The sequence below is a fragment of the Chrysochloris asiatica genome, unplaced genomic scaffold (genome assembly GCF_000296735.1).
Source record: "Chrysochloris asiatica unplaced genomic scaffold, ChrAsi1.0 scaffold00054, whole genome shotgun sequence".
Taxonomy (NCBI): Eukaryota; Metazoa; Chordata; class Mammalia; order Afrosoricida; family Chrysochloridae; genus Chrysochloris; species Chrysochloris asiatica.
Window position 1 is genome coordinate 5,171,002 of NW_006408572.1, and position 25,646 is coordinate 5,196,647.

At 41.2% G+C, this 25,646-nt stretch overlaps 1 protein-coding gene across 1 annotated transcript in view; it reads right to left on the reverse strand.

Moving 5' to 3' along the window:
- The window catches only part of ZZEF1 (zinc finger, ZZ-type with EF-hand domain 1), a 150,169-nt gene that overhangs the window by 30,565 nt on the left and 93,958 nt on the right, over positions 1 to 25,646 (reverse strand). The window contains exons 23-36 of the mRNA XM_006863278.1: positions 24,076 to 24,157; positions 23,190 to 23,391; positions 17,475 to 17,623; positions 15,460 to 15,700; positions 11,366 to 11,445; positions 9,169 to 9,262; positions 7,985 to 8,453; positions 7,038 to 7,202; positions 6,335 to 6,454; positions 5,461 to 5,622; positions 3,860 to 3,989; positions 2,131 to 2,269; positions 1,384 to 1,549; positions 507 to 769 (exon numbers count right to left, since the gene is read on the reverse strand). Coding sequence (XP_006863340.1) covers positions 507 to 769; positions 1,384 to 1,549; positions 2,131 to 2,269; positions 3,860 to 3,989; positions 5,461 to 5,622; positions 6,335 to 6,454; positions 7,038 to 7,202; positions 7,985 to 8,453; positions 9,169 to 9,262; positions 11,366 to 11,445; positions 15,460 to 15,700; positions 17,475 to 17,623; positions 23,190 to 23,391; positions 24,076 to 24,157 — 2,462 coding nt within the window. The remainder of the gene's footprint in view (positions 1 to 506; positions 770 to 1,383; positions 1,550 to 2,130; positions 2,270 to 3,859; positions 3,990 to 5,460; positions 5,623 to 6,334; positions 6,455 to 7,037; positions 7,203 to 7,984; positions 8,454 to 9,168; positions 9,263 to 11,365; positions 11,446 to 15,459; positions 15,701 to 17,474; positions 17,624 to 23,189; positions 23,392 to 24,075; positions 24,158 to 25,646) is intronic.

Consider the following 25,646-nt stretch of genomic DNA (forward strand, 5'->3'; position numbering starts at 1 on the left):
ATTTAGCTTGCAAGCGGCCCTCACCCATAATACATGTGTGTGCAAAGAGATTTGCACCTCAGCTTAAGGGATGTCTGGATTCTTTTGGCAAAGGTTAAGTTGGGTCAGTACAAATACAAAACACTCTATCCACACACACTTCAAGGGTTTCAATTATTAATAAACCTTTTTATATCTTCGTATAAATATTTTAAAGAAACTAAATGCTACTTTAAGGCCAACATTTCTCTTAAATGCACTTGGGAATTTAAGATTAAACTTCACACCAGGGGCAGCCCCTCTTAAGGAAAAGCACATTCTGTGACCTCTCAGTGGAGCACAATGGGCTCAAACACAAGACTAACTGTGAGGACGGCACAGGAGCGGGCAGTCTGGAGCTCTATTGTACACAAGTTCACTATGAGTCAGAAAGGACTCGACAACACCTAACAACAACCCGTAGAACACAGCTGGGGCTCTTCCCTCCCAAGCAGCAAAGGGTAGTTCTGATTCCATGCATGAGGAACCTTTTCCTTGGTGAGCCTTCATCAGACAGTCTCCGACCAGCTGCACACACTGGCTCCGCAGGATGGTGGCACTGTTGTGGGCCTGGGAGCCCAGCTTCTCCCCATCTACGTCCTCTGCACTGGCCAGGTGGGCACTGTAAAGTGCCAGGGCAGCAAAGAGCAGCCAGGAGTAATTGTGGATGTAGGGCTGGATGAGTGTCTGCCGGTCGCTGATCCGAATGGTCACCATCGGATGGGCTGTGATGCTGTGGGTAGGCAAATGGCTGCAAAGGGAAGACATTCTTAAGGCCCAGCCTTTGTGAGGCTCCAAAAAGGAGAGCAGGCCTGAAGGGAGCACATGTGTGCTAACAATGGGCATTGATCTCACCTAAGGCTGTGACTGATACAGGTGCTTCTAAATTACAGAATCCTCTGAAATTTTAAAGAGGTATGGATCTTCAACCCAGAAAAATGAGCAAGCACAAGCCCTGTATGTACCATTCAGGATTTCACCACCCCCAGAAGACTGTCCATGGAAAGGAGGTTAAGTAAGATTTCTTTATTATGAAGAAAGCAAAGGGTGATAATAGCTGATCATGCTAGAAAATGCCAATGATTTTGAGAGGTGCGGAAGAAGTATGTAAGAGGGAAACAATGTGAGGTCAGGAATTTGCTTAAAAATAGTTTAACAAAGAAAGAAACTAAGCACACATAGTAAACCTTTCATAATGATGACTCTGGGTAATGGGTATACGTGGGTTCATTGTATTGATTTTTCTGTTACCAAGTTATGTTTAATATCAAAGTCTTATTTTGGTTTTAATGTAAAAAGCTCCCTTTTCACACAAAGGAACACATAAATGAAAGGCAAGAGAACAACAGGCCACCTGAGACCTACCCATAGGAGTACTTCTTTGCTGCATAGCATCCGTAGCAAAGATCAAAGTCATCACACACATTGCAATTCATCCTCCGGCCAATGATCAGACCCTGGCAGTGGTCACAGGCAAACTCCATGTTGACCATCTCATGGTCATCCCCATGGCCCTCCGGTTTGACCCCACCTGGGAGAAAGAAACAGCAGTGTGAGGTAGAGTGGGGCAATGGGCTTCTAGAAGGACCAGCACTACCAGTTAAGTTACTCAAAAATGTCTGAAGTTTGCTTTTTTGGTGTATATTTTGCCACTCGCAAACATTATATGATTCAAAGGCCAAACTATATCCTGGATGCTCAATGAAATGTTGGTCCTACACCTAGTCTGATAGAAGATGGAAGACACCTCAGATAACAGACCTGTGGATTTTACCATCTCGCTGAGGAGATAAGGGTCAGATCTGCCAGCAGGTCAAAGATTACTACCAGACAATGAACTGTTTAGTTCATTCTGACTCACAGCGACACTACAGAACAGAGGAGAAGTGCCCTCATAGTTTCCCAAGCTATAAGTCTTCTCATAAGCAGATAGCCACATCGTTCTCCTATAGAATGGCTGATGGGATTGAATTCTTCAGCTTTTCACATGGTTACATACTGCACCATAAGGGTTCTAGACAACGCAATGAAAGTTTAAAAAAAAAAAAAGATCACAGAAAACAGAAAAGAATTTTCACTTCTGGATGAGGCACACTGAGTCCTGATATTTACCTAGGAAACAAGTTTTGCAGAGATCCATGTCGCTGCACTGCAGACACCGATAGCGGTGCCAGGGGGCAATCTCATCACAACCATCACAAGAGATGTCCACATTTAACAGGTCACAGTAGCGAGCAATAAACATGTGCATCTGTAAGGTGAAACCAACACAATTAACCAACAGATTTCCTAATGCAGTCACGTTTCATTCATCAATTCACTCCTTCAGTAGGTTCTTATTAGGTACTTAGGATGCTCCAGACATTGTACTAGGTGCAAGATTAGACAATGAATGTGTTCAGTGTCTAGTCAGGATCCCCTTGAGCAAACATGACACTGTATGAAAGGGCTTTGATGGGCACATTGAACAGGCTAACAGAATTTAGAAGTGGGACAGCAGTGGGCGTGAGGAAGGTCAAGGGAGGTTCTCCAAAGGAAATAACTCCTCAGCTCAGGGGCAAATAGGAATTAGTTGGGTAAGGGCAGTGGGCATGCCAGAAGGAAGAGCATTTTGTATTTATATAAAAACAAAGGCTCATGAAATTGGCAATAATTCAGTATGGAGATAGAGACCAGAGGGGGCATAAACAAAGTTAAAAATGTTACAAAAGGGTCTTGAATGCTAGTCTAAGGAGTCACTAACAGTTTGTAAATAGAAGAGTGATAGGATCGGATCTATTTTTAAATTTCCGCTGGTTGCTGAGTGAAGAATGAATTGATGAGAGCCAAGACTAACCAGGATAGAATCTGCTAAATTGACACTGTGACTGGCAGTGAGGGCTGGGACTGAGGCAGTGGGGAGCGATGACAGAAGGTGGACAGATCTGAAAGGTGTTCAGGAAGTAGAAGTGAGGAACCTGGGAGACTGACTGGATAAGAGGGTTAGTGAAAGAAACAGTCACGAACACCATCCAGACTTCTGGCTTGGATGAAGGTAGTGTTCACAGACACAGGCAACAATGCAAAGGGAACACTCTCTCCTGGAACTGAAAAGAAAACTTTTTGGGAAGACTTTCCTGAGCAAGCAAATTATTTTACTGGAAGATACTTGGAGGCTACAGTACAGTTTATCTTTAGGGCCTAGAAAAGACGGAAGTAAATCAGCGTAAGTCAACATCTAACAGTAGACCAGAGCAAATATGCAAGGCCACCCTAGAAGTAAAGCCTAGCTCCCAGTAAGATACTAACAGATGCAAGAACAACGCAAAGCACCATCCAGGTGCCACAGAGGTGCTGTATAAGCAAAGTGATTGGCACATAGTAGGCACTCAGTACTGAGAAAACAGGTGAATCTGTTGCCAGTGGCAGGTCTAACACAGGGTAGACATGACATGGTAAGCGCTTCATGGGACCTTTACACACTGGGTCACATAACTCTGACTGGACAGGCACGGCTACTTCTGTGCTCACTGGGCAACCTACAGACAGCTGAGGACACCAGAGTCCAGGCCCTTCAGAGAGTTTCTTTCTCCCTGTAAATTAATAAACGGGCACCTCATCTAATATAGGAGCCAATTTCCTTGAGTCCAGTCCCAAAGGAGGGAGCTACTCTTTGAATGTGGTCACATTAGGATTCAGGGCCCCTCCAGCTAAAGATCAGGCTTGGTGACAGCAGACTCTTTAAGGTACTGAATGTCACTGGGGCCCTTTTGGGAACAGCCTGTTGGCACTCCCCCAGGCAGACTCTTCTCTCCAGACTCCTACCAAATCACTTCCCATCACTCTAGTTGAGAGGTCTTACTTTCCTCTGCTTCTCGGGATCTTCCTGGGCTATTTTTTCATACCAGGCCTCAAACATGCCATCCTGACACTCATCCATCCATTCTGAATTCTGCTTGGCATCAGCAAGCTCATCTTCTTCACTCCATTGGCTGAAAGAAGGACATAAAGAGAGAAAAGCATGCCTCTCCCAATAATCCAGGAAAGTGCTGGTTAGCAGGCTATTGTCCTAGCAGTCCACCATAGTGGACATTTGTAAGCTTCTGAATGGAAACGGTCAGTTTGCTCTTCAAAGCCCCGGGATTTGCCAGGTATTTAATAGCTTGATACCAACAGGAGAAGCTCTTTCTAGAGAAAACCCCAATGTGCTTGAAAGGTGGTGCCTACGTGGAACAATCCCAACTGACAACCATTTGTGGGGAACCTACTATGTGCCAGGCACTGGGGTCAAATAAATTTTTTTTTTTTTCTTAATATTTTTATTTTGATGTGTTCAGCACATATCAGTGGCAACAGTGTGAGAAGGGAGTCAGGAGAGCCTGTGGCTCTGGATCTACCATCAGTCGCTGTTGACACAATTCTCAGCCCCAGCCGTCAGTTTCCTCATTTTAAATAAAAGATTTCAGGTAGATAATCTCTCATGGGCTTCTTTTAGATTCAAAAGCATAAATGACCATCATTTTGGTTTTCAGTTCATTTTGGTGACCAGGATTCTAAACACTGAAGGATTTGCTTGATAGCAAATGAAAATATTTACCTCCCAACAAACCTGTCCACGCACTCCAACTAATTGATTTTGGGTCTACTCAGCTATGGATGAGGTGCTACAAGGGATTTCCAGAGGAAGGGTAGCCCCATCCCCAAGGACTACATCATGTACATCATACATGATAACAGTGAGCAGACTGGCCGTGGGCAACATATCCTTCAGTAAACAAGGGGACAGCTTTATTGCCTTTTCTCACAATAGCTCTTCTGAGAGAGAGCAAATTGTCCCAGTGTTGACTTAGTCATTTATTCCCTTCCAGTTCTCTCCTCTTAGCACTTGCTTTTCTTCTCCAATTCTCTTCTCCTTTCTTTTCTATGCACATAAGTGGTTAATGGGGTTAGGGAACTGGAGCAGGTGGAGAGATACTTATAATGGGTACAAGAAGAAAACTTTGCATACTACTCTTTTCTCATACTGTAAGCCCTTAAAATGTGCAAGATGTTATAATGACTCAAATCACACACATGTACTGTAACCAAAACTATGGAAAAGTGTTATCTGATTCAACAAGCTATTCTAGGAACTACAAAAAACAAGCAAAGGAGTCTTACCCTCAGGGTCTACAATACCTCCTTACACAGCACTGCAATGTGCCACACATAGTTCTAAATGTTTAAACAGTAACTTGCTTATATCTCACAATACTGTGAAGTAGTGCCATTATTGCCACTAGCTCTAAAGATGAGGAAACTGAGGCAGAAAGAGTTGAATAAACTGCACAGCTGGTATGTGGCAAAGCCAGGATATGACACAGCCAGTCTAGCTCCTGAGCCCGTGCTCTTAAACTCTGTAATACAATTCCTGCATTTGGTCATCTATTTTAGGAACTCAAGATTGCAAGACTGAGGACTCACCTGATCACACTGTCGTGGACACTTATATTTTCTTGTGACATGTTCATGAGGAGATCTGGTAACTGAATATCAACAAAGAAGGAGAGATCCCTGGGTTCCCAACCCATATCCAGAAGGTGGAGCAGTGCAGTCTGTACACAGGACAGGGCAGGCAGCAAGGACCTAAAGGGGTCACAAAAGGGGCAGTTAGCACTGCTGCTCACTACCAACAGGCACTACAGAGACCTGGTGTGTTTGTAAACGGAAAGCAGAAGGAAGTATCAGGTTGCTGGTGAAATTCCTTCAATCTTCCTTCGAATCTCTCATGCTCTATATAGACACTCTTCAAAGGACAGCTTGAGCAAAAGAATTCTCAAAGGTCTAAGAGCATGCTTTCCAGTCTGCCAGGACTACTACCTTTGCACATTTTTAGGAAAAGGATTAAACACAATAAATATCATCTTATGACAAATAACAGGACCAAGTGAGGCAAAAAGTAACCAAGGATGTGCAGTTGAGATGTACAGAAAAGTCATTTAAAATTGATAAACCACTGAGTAAGAAGACTAGAATACAGCTTTAAACCCGTTTTAAATGTAACTAACTGTGAATGTTGTATCAAAAACTGAAAATAAGAGGTTATGAATTCTTAAATTATATTTTAAGACCTGACCCAAGCCTGAAAAAAAGAGTGCACACCATACAGACAAAGACTAGAAGAAAATTAAACTACTATGTTAACAATAGTTAGCTCTAAATGGTAGGGTTAGAGGTTATTTTTGTTCTATTCTTTATGCTTTTCTGTTATTTTCAACAATGATCCTATATTTCTTTTGCAATCAGAAAGAAGTCAAAATAGATTTTTTCCTCTAAAAATTATAAAGCTATCCAATACCTGTCATTTATGCTAGTGAATTCTTTAATTGCTTTGACCAAAAACAGAACAAGCTGATAGTAAGTTTCTCGAATCTCTTTGTGTAGCTCTGCACCACAGGCTTCCAAGTGTCCAAAGTAACTAGAAACAGAGGAAATCATCAGCTTATTCAATTGCCAGAACATCACTGTAATTAGCATTACTCCTTATGAAGAAAGAAGCTGAACACAGTAGCTTAGGCACTTGAGCTTAGGGCAGAGTAGAACTGCTCCATAGGGCTTCTGAGGCTGTAAACTTTAGGGAGGCAGACTGCTTCACCTTTCTCCTGCAGAGCACCTGGTGGCTTCAAATCGCTGACCTTTAAGGTTAACAGCCGGATGCTTAACCCATTATGCCACTAGCAGCGCTCCCCTTCCAGCACCACTTAATTACGTGCCACATGTTGTAGTATTTTTCACAAATGACCTCACTTCATCCTCTCCAGAGAACCATGCCCTCTCACCCCAGCCCCCTTCACTAATTGACTCATCATCTTTTCTACTGCGATCCCCACCACCCAACATCAACATCCATCTAAATGATACACCCAGGAAGAAAAATGAACTAGTCCAGACTGTAAATCTGTATCCCATGTGCACGTGATGAAGTTATCAGAGAAGACAATAAGGCCTTCTTTACAACTACCTCAGCTTGTTTTCTTTGCAAACTTGTACTGTGTACTTACTTGGTGAACTCTTTCTGGCAGGTCAGAAGTTCTAACAGGAAAACTATAAAAGGCGGATGGAAGCAATGAGGCTGTCCAAGGGATTCTGCACAATACTGTATTATCCGCAGTACTTCAAGGATGCTCTGGGCTTGGGCTTTCTTCAAAGAAAGCACCTGTATAACACTGGAGACAAGATTTAAATCAGAAAAACCCAGAAAACATTTGCTTAAGCTAAGGCAGAAAGGAAACATACCCTCCACTCGAAAAGGAGTGTTAGAAACATCATTTAGGAAGAGTGTCAATACTTACTACTTGTACTCATTACTCAGTATTACAAATAGGTTTACACCAACTATTCAGAAGCCCAACCAACACCCATATTAAAATAGTTAAATTAAAAAGGAAACTTGCTTCCTTTACTTCATCACAGAGATGAAGCTTTAATCCTTAGAACAGGAAATTCCTCACTAAATTATATATGCAATGTTGTTGTTATGTGCCGTCATGTTGGTTCTGACTTAAAGCAACCCTATAAAGGGATTCCAAGGAGCAGCTGGTGGGTCTGAACTGCCAAGCTTGCGGTTAGCAGTCCAGTGCTTATTCTATAATACCAAACCAGGATAATACTTCCAGACAAATACTTCTGTCAGAAAATATCAAATCTAAAATTCTCTTGGGGTTAAGGCTAACAGTATAGTATTATATACTGTTTATATACTGATAATAGTTTACAAGAAAGTACATATAAATCTTAAAAAGAAAAAAAAATACTTTTTTAAAGGGGGAAAAAGAAATCACTATGTTTTTTCTTGAACATTCTGAAACAAATATTAATTATCCTCAAAATAATATCATCCTTCAGGTATTCTATTCTAATTTTTAACCTGAACATCAAGCCTTTGACTAAACTGGGTCCCCACAACGTGAAAAAAGTCGGTGCTGGGAAGGTAACGGCCCCGGCTCACCTCTCCTGTGAGAGCGACTGGTCTTTAATGAAGTCCATGACGTCCCTCAGCACAGGGTACTTCTCTTTCACCGTGGGCACTGGTTTGGCCTCTTCCATGGATCGGAAGGAGAGCAGCCGGAGTCGCCCTCGGGTAAAGGGAGGCCGACGGGTGGGTGTGGAAGGCGAGGAGGGCTCTTCGGCTGAGGCAGGGGACACCTCTGCAGGCAAAGGGCCACTGCCTGGCAGCAGCTTCGGCTGGACGTCCAGGCCAGGCCTCCTGTCCGCTGGCACCGGGGTGGCTGGTTCAGTGGGAGACACCGAGGCTTGACAGTGCTCTTCAGCCACTGAGCTTGTCCTCTGGCGCTCGTCAAGTGGCTGGAGAGAATCAGCTTCATCAGCAGTAACTAATTTGTCACAACTTTCTTTTGAACTTACATCCATGGGCAAAAATTTCAGTAACAGAAGACTCTTCTGAATACACTCTCTTGCTAAATACAGAAAAAAAAACAAAAAAACAATAACAACAAGAAAGAGAGAGTAAGACAATTTTAAAAACCAAAATTAAATTAAATGCCTACTTTTGGAGAGAAAATATTCTATTAAACTTCTTTTAGGGTGAGACAACCCCATTAATAGAGTGATATACCACATTTACTGATTACCAAATATACATAAAGAGGATTGTCTAAGGACCCCTTCCTGTATTCAACATGCAGCTTACAAAATTATCAACTCATAGCCAATCTTGCTTCCCTGATGTCCCACCCACCCCCTACTCCATGGATTAGTTTCATGCAGCTCTCCTGACTCATATTATTTAATCTGTAAAAGCACTAGTGTTTTTCTCTAAAAAAATTAAAGCTTTAAAAAATAACCATTAATGTCACATCTAAAAAAACTTGACAGTAATTCATAATTTAGCTAATGTGAACACACTTAAAAATCTAGCAAGATATGGCTCAAAAGCACCTGATACATTCTAAAAAGTAATTAGAAAGATGCTCTACTTGGAGCATCTCAATGAATAATTATTCTTGCTTTATTATATAAAACAACCTTGGAAACTACATTTGGCAGCTGTGTTACTTCCCCTAGCTCAACATTGCTTCAGCTAAAATGATCTGAGAGCTACGTCACTGATTGTCTCGCTTCTGAAATGAAAAGAGAAGAGCAAGTAAAGGCAGTTTAAGTTAGCACACTCACATAGGCTCTCAGGATTTGTCTCGTTCGTTTCGGAATCGTGTTTTTCTTCCGCCTCATTCCCCAGTCCCATCAGGGACCTCTGCTTCATCTCTAACTGGGAGGAAGAGTTGAGCCACATAATTACACTGTAACGGACATTAGCGCAGCAAGGGATAGTGGCAGCAAACTACTTCAAAAGCACAGAGCACTAAGATCATGCAGGACTTGAGAGTTCTGGTCCAGCTGTTGAGGACACAGGACTGAGAGAGCAGTCACCCAGGCTTTGAAGCTGTCTACAAGCATATCTGCAAAATTACCTTCCCTTCAACTACACACTATTTAGGAGTGGATTATACTCATGGCTTTTTTATTTTAAAAATTCTGCAACACTGGTCATGGAGAAGACCTTATCTAAAGTGTGCCAAGCACAGATCAAGAAGCCGAGGTCAAGAGAAATAAAGGTCCAGCTAGGGTCACACACCTGGTCTACTGCAGAGGATGGACCTGAATATGATGTCGATTCTACTCTGAATGAGGGAGCACCTCCAGGTGATGGTGAGACTTCTATGCAGAGAACAGTGCTCCTAGTATCAGCCTAGGCAGTGGCCACAATATGGGCCACAACACTGATAGGCAGAAAGGCCACATGTGATACACAAAAGACCAAGGTCTTGAAGGCTGACAGCTTGTCCAATTGTTGGCAGTCTGTCCTACACTAACCAATAGGTAAAAATACAAGGTGTCTTGTTGATTGCCAAATCCTGTTAGCTGGACTGTCTGTGGTAGCTGACATTATTAGACACTTGTTGAGACAGCCTTTTCATTTGGTCTCCACTGGTCTGTCCAGTATATACTGGGTATCTACTACGGTTCTAGTTACTTTCTATCCAAGACTGTTCCTGGATAAACTCACCCCGATAAAAACAAAAACAATTACCAATAATTTTAAGTTGGTGCTATGGGTTAAGCACTATGCTGCAAACTACAAGGTTGGCAGTTCAAAACCACCAGCTGCTCTGCAGAAGAACAATGAGGCTGTCTGTTTTTGTAAAGTGGCTAGTGGGTTCAAACTGGAAAACTTGCAGTTAGCAGCCCAATGCTTAACCTACAGCAATACCAGTGATCCATAACACATGATTTTTTGTTGCTGTAAAGTTCTGACTCACAGCAACTCTATATAAGGTTTCCAAGGAGCAGCTAGTGGGTTTAAACCACCCAACTTGTGGTTAGCTGTCCAGTGCTGATCATCTAGCCCCACACCAGGACTCCATAATACATTATAGTTGTTGTTAAGTGTCATCAAGTCGGTTCTGACTCATAGCGACTCTGTATAGGGTTTCCGAGGAGCAGCTGGTGAGCTTGAACCACTGATCTTGCAGTACAAACCGACCTTGTGGTTGAGTGCTTATCCTACAGTGCAATACCAGAGCTCCATTACATTTTAGATAGACATATAATAAAGGTAATATGACGGGGCTTCAAAGAGTTTTTTGAAAAATGGAATTAAATGATAATGATATTTTTTCTATGAACTTTTTGAGGTCCTCTTATATATAGGTACTCATCTCCATGTCTAACAAACAATTCTCCTGAATTTGGTGTTTATCACTTCCATATATTCATATATTTTTACCACATACTTACCTAGAGTAACAAAGATTTGGTTTGTTTGTATATCTACTTAAATTCTATCAGATGTATGCATTCTTCTGCAACTTACCGTTTTCTGGCTCATCACCATCATCCATGTGGATACATTTTCATTGTTATAAACTATCCCATCATATGAATACATAGTCTTTTCAACTATTCTCCTACTGATAGAAACTAGGTTCTTACAGTTGATTTTGTCATAAACAATACTGCAGAACCAGTTTTCTAAACTGCAGACAGAAGAGGCCTCTCCCCTGCCTAAAAATGTCAACATAGCCCAATCTCTCAGGCAATGCTGTTCCTCTAGGCCTAAGGATTCCACAGAAAAGCCTCTGGATTGTTGAAGGATGTAAAGGGGGCCCAACTGAACCCCGTTTAGTCTACACATTCTCAACACTCCCAAATTATGATGGTAAGGTTCTACGCTAAATATTGCCAAACTCTGGTTAAAAAGACAATATTGCTCAAGATATATTTTTGAGAAGAGAATTAGTTACCTAACCCCAAGATATCATGGTGGGAAAACCCAAAATATACCAAAATTTCATGCAAAGAAAAATCTTACCATCCATATCCTAATCCCATCAGCCAAGGAATACACCTGTGCAAACTCTTCGCTCAGGGCTGTCTTGCCCCCGCTGTTTACTGGGGAGAGAAGGGACGACCAAGAGATTACATTTAGTTAATACAGTGCCCCACTACAACAGTTAGCACAAAGCAACAGCAAAACCTCCTGACGCACAGAAACAACTCTTTCCCCGATACTCACACATTAGGGAAGAGGGGGGAAATGCATAAAGCACAAATACTGTCATGGGTTCTCTGTGGTACTTTAAGGTCATTTCCCTTACTGTCTTATTGCTGTACCATTTCTAAAGATAGCATCAAGTTGTCTACATTTTTGAAATTCAGACATACTAATTTTCTGTCCTTTGAAAAAAAAAAAAAAAACAACAACCAAACCCCACCTCTGTACATTATTCCAATTTGCAAAGTTCCCTTTTGTAGCATTTATTTATACATGGAATGCCAGGAACGTTTGTCTACATTTAAATTTCTGAAACCAAATGTTGATTGATAGTTTTGAAATGGAGATAATATGTAGCCATTACAAGTGAGAAAAATTACTGATATGGAAAAAAGCTTGTGGCATGTTAACTTAAAAAAAAAAAAAAAAGGAGGTTATGAAACAGTATCAACAAAATTATCTCACGTAAAAAAAGTATAAATATTAAAAACCTGGATGATATACTGCATTTGTGTGTGTGTGTATGTGTGTGTGTGTGTGTGTGTGTGTGTGTGTGTGTGAAGGTCCCTGGGTGGTGCAAACTGTGAAGCACTTGAGTACTAACGGAAAGGTTGGTGGTTCAAAGCTACCCAGTGGTCCTGTGGAAGAAAGGCGTGCTGCTCTACTTCTGTAAAGATTCCAACCAAGAAAACCCAGGGGAGAAGGTCTACTCAGCAATAGCTGGAGTCGTTATAACTCAGAATCACCTCAAAGACAATAGGTTTGGGTTTTTTTGGTTTTGGTGTGTGTATGAATACCTAGATGTACGCCCCAGTAAAAGGCCAGGAAGGCATTAAAGACTTCAGTAAACATCAGCCACTCTCCAAGAGAGATGAGCCAAAGTGATCACCTGGAGGTACCTCTCTAAGTGACGAGATGCTAGCTGGCAATTATTTTGAATTTTTTTGTACCTTGTACATTTCTATAACAAATTAGTATTATTTTATAATAAGACAAGTAAAACGCGCAAAAGTTTACTCTGTTTTTCGTAAAAACAGGAATACCTATGAGTCCAAAAACCAAAGGATAGAACACTAGAACAGTGTGCTGCGCTCTGTGCAGTTAATGTTTACTGACTACCTAGAATATGCCCCCTCTCTACGAAGGTCGGTGGTTCAAAGTTCACCAGCTGCTCCTCGGAAACCCTATACTACAGGGTCGCTATGGGTCGGAACTGACTCGAAGGCACTTCACAACAACATACAAAACACTGGGAATACAATGTAAAATGCAACAACAAAGCCAGATGTGTCCTCTGCCCTCATACAGCTTACAGTCTAATTCAAATAGTCTTCCTGTATGTTTCTAACTCTAAAAGGTAACCATGTTTTAGACACACAAAGATGAACAAATGAACAGTACAAAGGCCACTTGTCCATCCAAGTAGCTCAGTCTTAAGACATAGTCCATAGGTATGATCCCAACATCTTCGATGGGGATAGGAAGAACTAAGACACAACATGCCCTTCAAACCAGAACTGGTAGCTATTTCTAGGAACCACCAGTGGACAACTAAGTCGTTCTAGTTTCAACGTTTGCTTGTATGCATTTCAACTGCAAATAGGAATGAGGTATATGCACATGATTTTCAAAGGAGCTGAGGAAAGTCTCCCCCAGAAAAAAACAATAACAACTCTCTGTTTCTCATCTTGTAACCCACAAGGTTTTTGTTCCTCTACTGAAAACTCCCAAAGGTAATATTAGTTTACAGAAATAAATGGTGAATTATTTTCCCCCCAGAACCATACAAGTCACCTCAGCAATATCACCCAGTTGAGATATATTCTCCCAGAAATCACTCATGCCTCAATGTAGTTTTCCTTACTTAAATAGTTTCTTAAAGGAGTTATGAAGATTTGAAGGAGTAATTGAGATGCTTGAGAAGTTAGGAAATAAACTTTGCAATGGGAGATCCATAGGACTTAAGCAGTACATTGTTGCTGTTAAGTGCCTAGTGAGTCAGTTTGGATTCATAGTGATCCTGTATAGGATTCCAAAGCTACAGACCTTACAGTTAGCAGTCCAGTGTCTATCTTATAGAGCCGCAGCAGGACTCCTTAAGCAATGTAGGTGATAATAACAATATCAATAATAACAACATGAGCAACAATCACCTACTCTAATGGAAAGAAGCTCTTGTTCCTGCAGACAGCGTGCCAACATAAATAACACACAAACATACACTGAGTGGAAAAGACAAAATTAGGTAAGAAAGTTCTGGCATAGTGCCCCTGTACATACACCATGTGTCTCTCATGACATTTCAAGACGTGAACTGTGGCCTCATTTACCTTCATCCAAGAGTGCAAAAATGTTACTTCTAGTCATTATCTAATAAAGGTAGAAGTCATAGATCAGGTTTCATAATACCCTGGTAATTGAGATACTAACTGAAGCTGCATTTGGTATGGGGCAGTTTGTGTGTAGGCCTGAGAGAGGTTGAGTTCTTTATAGCTGATCTATACTCAGGTACATCCAATGGAGATAGGTAGAGGGCTGGGCAGAGGGCAGCCCGAGCACAGACTAGTTCCATGACAGGTGAGTGCTGTTGCCCACACACACCTGAGTCCTGTGGTGCTGGGCACACATGAAGCTGGTGAGCAGATGGTGTGGATATGGGCCCATCCCACCTGAGTGAGGGACACAGGACCTCTCTGCGCCCACGTGTTCATTCCTGACCTGCTCATCCACCCACTCAGGAGATTCAAATGGCCTAAGCATGGGGCTGGACAACGGGGTGTGCCACGCTGGCCTGGCCTGTTTGAGTGGCTTCTCTGGCCCAAGATGCACAGACCTGCACATCTCCTGAACTGGGGTCAGCCACTCTGGTGAGAGCTGTTTTAGGAATGGAAAAAGAGATTTCCTTCTGCATTGAAGAGCAGGGAAGGAATCCTGCTGAGAATGGGGCTGCTTTAGACACTGGAAGGAAAAGGTTGCTGCTGGGAACCAAACCTCCATATCATCAGGCACCAAGACAGAGACTTAACATCAAATCTACTGGACAGAAAAAGAAAAAACCTGAAACTGAAGTCATTACATGTAAAATATGTTGATATAGCACAGTTATGAAAATAATGTATGGGGATTGCACAGTATGTCAAAAATGCATAGTGTGTGTGTTATTTGCGTAAAAAACAGAGTGTTTCATTTGTACGATGGAAAGACCAAATCCTGCTAACATGCCTGGAAAAACCTTACCTCCCCTGCAGGTGGGCTTTGAAATGCTTTTCCCCTTAGTGTGAGTGTAAGAGGGACTCTCCCTTCCTGCAGATGCACTGAATGCCCAGAAACGGCATCCCTGGGACAGGCAGGGGCTAAAGAGATGGTGAGGACAGGCTACTGACAAAGGAAACCTGGCAGGGGGACACCACAAATGAACTGCAAGTCTACAGGTAAGAGTTAACATCATTTTCCTCCTTGGTCATGAGTATGTTCTATCATCTAAACATCTGAGGTGTTCATCAGACTTCCTTAGAATGTTAGCACTAACCAACTTTAAACCAATATTACAGATATGGAAACTGAAGCCCCCAAATGTTGTCTGATTGACCTGAAGCTGCCCGACTAATGAGTTTTTAAGCTGGGACCAGAATCCAAGCTAAGGTTTCTTTCCATTAAAGTTCTCGGTAATTTTCCATGAGAATTATGGATAAAGACAAATATCTGCTAATTATGAAACTCAAGGTTACCAGCCACAATTTGCTAATGATCAACTGGTCACGAATCTTTTGACAGGAAAAAAGCAGAAGTAACAGATGACGTCAACAGTTGCAGAAATGTGCTTATATTTATAAAATTTCACTTCAGACACACTATCTTAAAACTTAGCAATTAGCCTTCAGATCAGAAATAGTCCCTGTAGTATAAGTTACCATATTTTTGCAGCTTCTCATATAAGTCTGGAGTGCGATACACCAGAGCAGCAAACGTGGCGTTCACAGCTTGATCAATAGTAGAACCAGCAACTATATCTGTCTTTGGGGCCTGCTTTCTACATGCCTGTATAAATCCTTTGAAAAGCTCTGCATTTGGCCCACAGGAATTCTGAGCAGGATCTGACTGTGCAAAATCAAGAAGAAATTTGTGGCAGGGATTGTCAGGAATGTTCTTAACCTAGGAACAAAAAAGAATTATCACATTTAGGATACCCATTCAAAAAATAAGACTCATTGAACACACACGCAGTTAAAGCAGAAGTATAAAACAAGGCGCATACTCTCATGAAGTTTACATCTATTTTGGAGACCAGACAAGTCGGTTAAAAACAAAGGCAAACACAGATAAAATATTAAAAGCATTAATACTAGTAGTACCACAAAGCAAGAGATTGTCAAGTGCCACGTGCCTAGAAGGAACCCCCAGTGCTCAGAGTCCAAAGGCCAGAGCTCCTGGAAGGTTAATCATGAAGACAAATCTTCTGGAGGATACAGGCCTGGGGTAGACCCTGAAGGGTAAACAGGGTTGGCTACAACCAGGAACAGAGGTTAGATTTACGAAGGACAGTGAGGAAACTGCGCTGGGGGGTACTCGATTCACATAGGTAAGGTGAAAGGAAACTGTGGTGCCTTGACACTTACACTGAGGAGCTTAGACTTCACCTTGTGGGCAACATTGAGCCACTAGTGGTACTTGGCAGTGGGAAGACAAGATAATACAGTGATTTTAAAACACAAGCAACTTGGTGGGTACCACTGAAGTAATGCAGGTACAAGACAAGAGCCTAGATACAGATGGAGACAAGATAAACATCACCGGAAGGAATCTGCAGGGCTTGCAGCTGCCTGGATAGGACAAGCAAGAACAGGTGAGGATGAAGGTGAGCAGCGGCTCTATGCCTGGGCAAACAGTCATGTCAGTAACAGAAGCATAGTCGTCAGGTTTTACACTTCTGAGTTGAAGGGGACAAACCCACAACTGTCAAGTTACTAGTGGAGCCTATAAGATAAAGTAGAACTGCTCCATAAGGTTTCCAAGACTGGGAATCTTTATGACAGACAGCACACTGTCTCATCTTTCAGCAGTCTGAACCACTGACCTTGCAGTTAGCAGCCCAATAGTTAATCAACTGCATTACCAGGGCTCCTTTAAAGGGGGTCAGGACACTGAAACAGAAACTCCTACCAGGGAGATGAAGATACAGGATTGGACCTGGAGAAGAACCAGGGCTGGAAATGGATATTTATCAACTAATCACACAGAGGCAACAGCAGACAAGAGCAGAAAGGATAAAGGAATGGTGAGTTGGGAGGAAAGGGAGAAAAGAACAAGGCTTGACAAAAGCTGTCATGTACATAGGAGGGATAAGAGAGATCAGTAACGGAGGCCAATGAAGCAGTTAGATGTCAGAAAGGGCAGAGCATCTGAAGGAGCCAAATGTAACAAGTAGAGGAGAACAAAAATTGAAGAAGAGCCACTGGATCCAGTAATCAACTACTGAATAACCTGGAGGAATAACTTAGAGGAGGACAAGGAGGGAGAGCAGGAGGAGAAGTAGAACCATGGTAGAGGGAAGGAGAGATGAAAAATAGAGACAGCGGGCAGACTTGCTTAGTTTTCAAAACATAACAAACTGAGACAATGAACTACAGTACGATAGAAGGCAAAAGGTACAGCAAAAATCATCGACTATAAAGTTTGATTCGGCATCAGGAGACTCAACATGTTTGCTTGAGAATTCCATCAAGACAGATTTCCTGAGCAATACTAGATTGCACTGAAGAGTCATTTGCTTTATACTTAAGACCACCCATTATGCACTGACCACTGTAGTACACAGTGGAGATACCAAATGAACAATGGTGGGCAGGACAACTGTTCATAACATAAAGTAGTAAATATTAGTAAACATTTCCCACTCCAAACAGTCAGACAATAGAAGAATAATTACCTCCTTATTCTCCTGGTGTAGATGAGTGGGCCAATGTGCATCTAATTCCAACTCTGGACAGATCTGGTGCCTGAAGACAGGTTTCCACAAGGGCGAGTTTAGGACCAATGCCATTTTTGCCTGAGGTACTGCTATGTTACTTCCTAACTCTAGAAAGAGAAGAAGGCTTATTAGAGATTTGAGAATCTTTGAATAAACAAAAGAAGTTTTTAAAAAACCTTGGATATTATTAAAACTTTACAGGAATTCACCCACATTCATCAGAATATCATTTTAATACTTCACAAATAAAAGCACTTATAAACTAAATCACAAAAAATAAGTCCCCAAAAGCTGCCATCTGTAAAACAGCCTCAGTTACAAAGTGCTTTCGAAATGACAACTTTGTATAGTAAGCTGAAAGCAGAATGGTAGCCACCTGTAAGGAGGCCAGTTAAAATATTTAACTATGAAAACGGTCACCATTTAGTAAAAAATAATAAATTCCCACCATAAACGTGTATATAAATGTTGCCATTATATGCTGTTGAGTCAATTCCAACTCGCAGTGACCCTGGTACAGGGTTTTGAGAGCAGCTGGTGGGTTTAAACTACTGACCTTGTGATTAACAGTAGTCCAATACTTATCCTATAGCACCAGAACTAAGATGTATATAAATTTGTTGTTGTCGTTAAATGCCGTCGAGTTGGTTCCGACCAACTCTGAACAGCGACCTTGAACAGGGTTTGTTTCCGAGGCTGTAAATCTTTACAGGAACAGAAAGCCTCATCTTTCTCCTGTAGAGCAGCTGGTAGTTTCGAACTGCTGACCTTGAGGTTCGCAGCCTGATTCATAACCACTATGCTACCAGAGCTCCTTGTTGTTGTTAGGTGCCATCAAAAGGATACCGACTCATAGCTACCCTATGCACAACAGAACAAAACACTGCCTGGTCCTGGGCCAACCTCACAGTCATTGCTACATCTGAGCCCACTGATAATGCCACTGTGCCAATCCATTTTTTCCTTTTTCTCCAACCCTCCACTTTACCAAACATGATATCCTTCTCCAGTGACTGGGTCCTCCTGACAATATTTCTGAAATATGAGAGACGAAGTCTGGCCATCTTGGCTTCCAAGGAGCACACTGGCTGTACTTCTTTCAACACAGAGCTATTTGTTTTTTGGCAGTCCATGGTACTTTCATATTCTCCTCCAATACGATAACTCAAATGCATCAACTCTTCTACGATCTTCCTTATTCACTATTCAACTTTCACATGCATATGACGTTACTGAAAATCCCATGGCTTGGGTGAGGTGTACCTTAGTCCTCAAGCTGACATCTTTGCTCTTCAACACTTTAAAGAGGTCTTGTGAAGTCAGTCTGCCTAATGCAACGCGTCATTTAATTTCTTGACTGCTGCTTCCATGAGTGTTGATGGCTGATCCAAGCAAACTGAAGTCTTTGACAACTTCAGTCTTTTCTCCATTTACATGGATGTTATTTATTGGGTCAGTGGTGAGGATTTTTGTTTTCTTTACATTGAGGTACAACCCATACTGAAGGCTGTGGTCTTTGATCTTCATCAGGAAATATATATATTTTTAATGTTTTATTGTGAATTATATGATAGTTTACATGTTTACATGAGAGAACTTTAGTTTTACATTCATTCCATCATATATCATTTCATTGCCATGGTTCCAATCCCCTTCATGCATCATTAACCGACCAAAGGGTATATCCTAGAAACCCGCCCCCTACTCTCCCCCCTCCCCCTCCAGTCTTCGGCCCACAAGCCCTCTCCCTCTCTGGATTCAAAGTTCCCAGCTGCTTCATCACTCCACATCATCATCTCTGTCTCCATCTCAGGGATCTCTGGTGGTCCCGCTCTCGGCTCTTCTCTGTTGATGGTCCTAGAGACCTCCGCTCCTAGACTGGAGAAATAATCGCTCCCTTCCTTGCTATAAAACGTCTACTTTTGCACTTCCAATCCTCATAATCAGTCCTAATAACCGTTATTCCCTACAGTATCATGAGTTACCCATCTGTATTTCATTTCATCAGCTCCACCTAGATAGATTAGATAGTACTCACTGGAGATTCTGCCTTCCTCCAGGCCCCCTAGCTCTAGGCTCATCAGGAAATATTTTAAGTCTTCTTTGTTTTCAGCAAGCAAGGTTATTTAAATGATAATTTGCGTATCACAAATTGTTAGTTTTCCTCCAATCCTGATGCCACGTTTTCCCTCATATAATCTAGTTTATCAGATTATTTGTTTAGCATACAGACTGATTAAGTATGGTGAAAGAATACAATGCCAACACATACCTTTCCTAATTTTAAACTATTCAGTGTTCCCTTGTTCTATTCAAACAACTGCCTCTTGGTCCATGTACAGGTTCCTCATGAGCGCAATTAAGTGTTCCGAATACTCATTCTCTGTAATAGCTTGTCATGATCCACATAACTGAAAGCCTTTGCATATTAATAAAGCAAAAGTAAACATCTTCCTGGTATTTTCTGCTTTCAGCCAAGATCTATCTGACATCAGCAATGATATCCCTCATTCCATGTTCTCTTCTGAATCTAGCTTGAACCTCTGGAAGTTCTCTGTCAGTGTATGGTTGCAGCCATTTCTGTATTACCTTTAGTAAAACTTTACTTGCATGGGATATCAATGAAATGGTCCAATGATTTCCACATTCCGTTGGGTTACCTCTCTTGGAATGGGCACAAATACAGATCTCTTCCCATCCGTTAACCAGGTAGTTGTCTTGCAAATTTCTTGGCATAGATGAGTGAGTGCCTCCAGTGCCACATTACTTTGTTGAAAGATTTAAATTTGTATTCCACCAATTCCCAATGCCTTGTTCTTTGCCAATGACTTCAATGTACCTTGGACTTCTTATCATCTGCTCTAGATCATATGCTACTTCCTGAAATGATTGAACATAGACGATTTCTTTTTGGTACAGTGACTGTATATTCCCTCTATCTTCTTTTGATGCTTCCTGCATCATTCAATAATTTGCCCATAGAATCCTTTAATATGGCAAATCGAAGTTTGAAATTTTTTCTTCAGTTCCCTCAGCTTGAGAAATGCTGAGCATGCTCTTCCCTTTTGGCTTCCTAACACCAAGTCAGTGCATATTTTGACTTTGTCTTCTCGAGCTGACCTTTGAAATGTTCTGTTCAGCTCTTGTATCTCCTCACTTCTTCCATTTGCTTTAGCATCTCTATGCTGGAGAGCAAGTTTCAGAGTCTCTTCTGATATTCATTTTGGTCTTCCTTCTCTCTTGTCTTCTCAATGACCTTTTGCTTTCTTCTTGTATGATGTTCTTGATGTCATCCCATAGCTCTTCTGGTCTTCCATCTTTAGTGCCTAATGCATCAAATCTGTTCTTGACATGATCTCTAAATTCAGGTGGGATATATTCAAAGTCTTATTTTGGCTATTGTGGACTTGTTTTCATTTTCTTCAGCTTCAGCCTGAATTTACAAATGAGCAATTGATGGTCTGTTCCACAGTCCGCCACTGGCCTTATTTTGGCTGATATGGAGTTTTCCCACCATCTCTTTCCACAGATGCAGTCAATTTTATTTCTGTGTATTTCATCTGGTGAGGTCCATGTGTAAAGTTGTCTTTTATGTTGTTTAAAAAAGGTATTTGCAATGAACAAGTCATTGGTCTTGCAAAATTCTATCATGCGATCTCAAGCATTGTTTCTATTATCTAGACCCTATTTTCCAGAGCTACTAACTTTAATTCCAACTTTTGCATTCCAGTAATTATCAATATATCTTGATTGCATATTTGATCAATTTCAGACTAAAGAAGTTGACAGAATTCTTCAATTTCATCATCACTGGCTTTAGTGGTTGGTGCATAAATTTGAATAATAATGGTATTAACTGGGCTTCCCTCTTGTTGTTGTTGTTGTTGTCAAGTGCCGTTGAGTCAATTCTGACCCATAGCGACCCCGTATAGGGTTTCCAAGGAGCAGATGGTGAGCTTGAACCACCGACCTTGCAGTTCAAATGGTTTTGCAGTCTGGTGCATTAACCCACAGTGCCACACCAGCATGGTTTGCTATGATGGGAAAGACAAATTGAAGAGGAATGGCATTGCATTCATTACAGGTCTGTAGGCATATACATATATTATCCTATCACAGACAGCATGTACCTCCTTGATGATCTTGATATGTTCTTTTTAATGATGAACGAAATGCCATTCGTCTTCAATCTGTCATTCCCAGCATAGGAAACCACGAGATTGTCAGATTCAAAATGGCCAGTACCAGTCCATTTCATCTCAATAATGCCTAGGACTATCGATGTTTATTACATTACATTTCATTTTTGGCAATTTCTAATTTCCTAGATTCATACTTTGGATATTCCATATTCCGTTTATTAATGGGTTTTCACAGCTGTATCTCCTCATTTTGAGTTATGCCTCATCAACAAATGAAGGTCCTGAGGGCTTTACTCCATTTGCATCATCATGGTCAACTCTACTTTGAGGAGGCTGTTCTTCTCCAGTTGCATCTTGAGTGCCTTTCAACTGAGGGGTTCATCTTCCAGCCCTATATCTGACAGTATTGTGCTTTTTTATCATGTTTCAATATTCAATAATCTGGTGATGACAGTGTTCCACTACTATTCATAAGATTTTCAGTGACTAAATATTCTGAAGTAGTCCGTCTCTCCTTCCTAGTCTGTCTTCATCTGAAAGCTCAGCTGAAATCTGTCCACCATGGGTGACCCTGTTAGTACTTAAAATATCAGTGACATAGTTACACATAAGCCACCACAGTACAACAAACTGACAGATAAGTGGTGTCTATAAATAGGGGTGTGTGTATATATTTATGTTTGTGTGTTTTTTTTGGCATATAAATAGGCATAAAAAAGGCTAAGTAAAAATCAAATTGTTTATAATGGTTATCTTAGAGTGTAGAATTCAGGATGACTTTACTTTTTTTTTGGCTTTTTTCCATTATGTCAATTTTCTATATTAGGTTTTTTAATTAGAAAAACTAAAAAAAAAAAAAAGAAATAGAAATAAAATACACTCAAAAAAATTATATTCTGTAATGCCTTGGATGAATTTAATAACTAAATTGAACAAATCAAGACAAAACTTACATTCACATATTTAAATATATGTGTATATATCTTTACTTAAGTAATGACATTTTCAAAGGACATATAATGAAATTATTCTATACTTTTGTCTTCTGGTTGGAGCCTACCTAAGCCCACTTACATAAAGATGATGGCAATGCTGCTAGGAAAAAAGAAGAAGAAGCTGCTGCCTCTCCAACTGTCCTCTATAGAGGAGAGAATCCACAGCATGCTTTGTGACGTATTCCAAAGTTTGAGTTAAGACACTCTATGAAGGAGCTCTGGTAGCGTAGTGGTTACGAATCGGGCTGCGAACCTTAAGGTCAGCAGTTCGAAACTACCAGCCGCTCCACGGGAGAAAGATGAGGCTTTCTACTCCCGTAAAGATTTACATCCTAGGGTCGCTATGGGTCGGAATCGACTCGACGGCACTTAACAACCAACCAATGACAACAGTATCTGGTGGATATTTCATTCTTCATTGGATAAAAGGAGAGTAAAGGGAATATTGTTGACCCCCTTGCTATACTGCTGCATGGAGACACCTTGCACAGGAGTGAGAATGCACCTTGCCCTCCACAGCAGGCATGTGGACTTACGACGAGCAGACTTGAGTGCCATGCACTGAGAAGCAAGGCGTCCCATCAGTCGGGAAACAAGGAGTTGCAAATCCAATCCCCAAGAAACAGCGACATCGGGCAGGCCATAGGCAGTGACGGTGAACTTGTAGCCCCACTCATTATTACTGCTGTCAGAGTGGAAGAGGAACTGGAGCCGAGGACCAGCCTTAAAGGTCACTTTCTAGAGACACATAAGAATGGCAAGTGGTTAAACAAACTCGAGGAGGCAGCAGTTCAGTAACAAGCATGTTCTTCATGACTCAAAGTAATCTACATTTAAAACTGTCTTGTACTCCCACCATCAGTTCAAAACTACTCAAGGGGAAAAAAGTACCAAGGGGTGACTGAAACAGGAAATTCACAACTGCACTTCAAGGAGGGGAAGAGCCGGCAGAAAACTGCTATCAGTTTTCTAAACCTTGGATGTCTATCTGCCTCCTACCTCCTCAGGCAGGGATCATGTTCATCCATTCCTTTGCTCCCAGCCAAGATCACTAACCACAGAGAAAGAAGCTAAATGGTCTGAGACAATACTTAACCTCCACACCCAGGAGATCATGAAGCCCTAACTGAACGCAGTGCGTCTTTCACCAACTTCTGGGTCATGCCTATCCTGGACCTGAAAGCTTTTCCTTGCTAAGGATTATAATTCTTTACTGACTCTGGACAATGCTGATAAAAACCCAGAGAGTAACTATTTAAGACTTTGTAGGCCACATGGTCTCCATGTGACATACTCAACTCTGCCAATGTAGTGCCTAAGCATCTACAAAAGTCCTGTAAACAAAAGGCGTGAAAAAGGAGATATTATTTACAAAAATGGGTGAGGCATAGTATTCTTCCTCTTCCCAGGAGCACCACTCACCTTGGGCCATTTATCAGTGCCTACTTTTGTGTCATAGCGTGTTTTCCCACCTCTGGCATCGGTAAATTCCAGATAATCATACCTGCAAAACATAATCTTTATTTACTTTCCCTCTCTTATTTTTGATCCATTATTGATTGCTTGGGGGCATTAGTCATCTGCCAGTCTGTCATACTGTGGTGGCTTACATGTTGCTATAATTCTGGAAGCAATGCTACCAGAATTTCAAATACCAGCACGGTCACCCTTGGTGGACAGGTTTCAGTGAGTTTCCAGACTATGACATTCAGAAGCAGAATCACTACTTCTAAAAAATTGACAAATGAAAACCTTATGAACAGCAGTGGAACTGTTGGAAGATGAGCCCCTCAGGTTGGAAGGCACTCAAAACAGGACTTAGAAAGAGCAGCCTCCTTAGAGTAGAGTAGAATTGACCTGAACAATGCGAATGGAGCAAAGCTTTCAGAACCTTCATCTGCTGATACAGCATGATTCAAAATGAGAAGAGCTGCAAACATCCATTAATAATTGAAATGTGGACTGTATGATATATGAATCTAGAAAAATTGAAAGTTATCAAAATGAAATAGAATGCTTAAAGATTGAGCTCTTAGGCATTAGTGAGCAGAAATGGCCATTTTGAATTGGACAACAATATGATCTACTATGCTGTCTTGTTTTGTTTTTTGGTAAAACTTTGCTATTAATGTTGTCAGTCTGTTATACTGTGGTGGCTTATGCATTACTGTGATGTTGGAAGCTATGTCACTAGTATTTCAAGTACCAATAGAGTCACCCATGGTGAACAGATTTCAGTGAGTTTCCAGACTAAGATGAAAGGGGGACAGACCCCTTCTGAAAGGTTAGTCACTGAAAACTGTACGAATACAGCTGAACACTGTTTGATTTTATTCTGTTCAAATTACTGCTTTTTGGTGAATGTACAAGTTCCTCATGAATACAACTAAGTGTTCTGGAATTCCTATTCTTTGCAATATTATCAATAGTTATGATCTACACAGTCAAATGCTATTCTCTGCTTTCAGCCAAGATCCAGCAATGATATCCCTAGTTCCACGTCCTTTTCTGAATTTGTCTTGAATTTCATATACGAGTTCAAGTTGAAGCTGAATAAACTTAAAACAAGTTCATGAGACTCAAAGCACAACCCTGAGTATATCCCATCGAAGTTTAGAAATCTTCTCAAGAACAGATTAGATGCACTAAATACTAATGACTGAAGACCAGATGAGTTGTGGATGACATCAAGGACATCATATATGAAGAAAGCGAAACGTCACTAAAAAGACAGGAAAGAAAGAAAGAAAAAAACAAACAAAATGGATGTCAGAAGAGACTCTGAACTTGCTCTTGAATGTACAGCAGCTAACAGGACTGGAAGAAATAATGAAGTGAAATAGCTGAACAGAAGATTTCAAAGGGTGGCTCAAAAAGACAAAAAGCAGTGTAATGAAATGTACAAAGACCTAGAGTTAAAAATCCAAAGAAGAAAAACATTCTCAGCATTTCTCAAGCTGAAATAATTAAAGAAAAAAACCTTAAACCTTGAG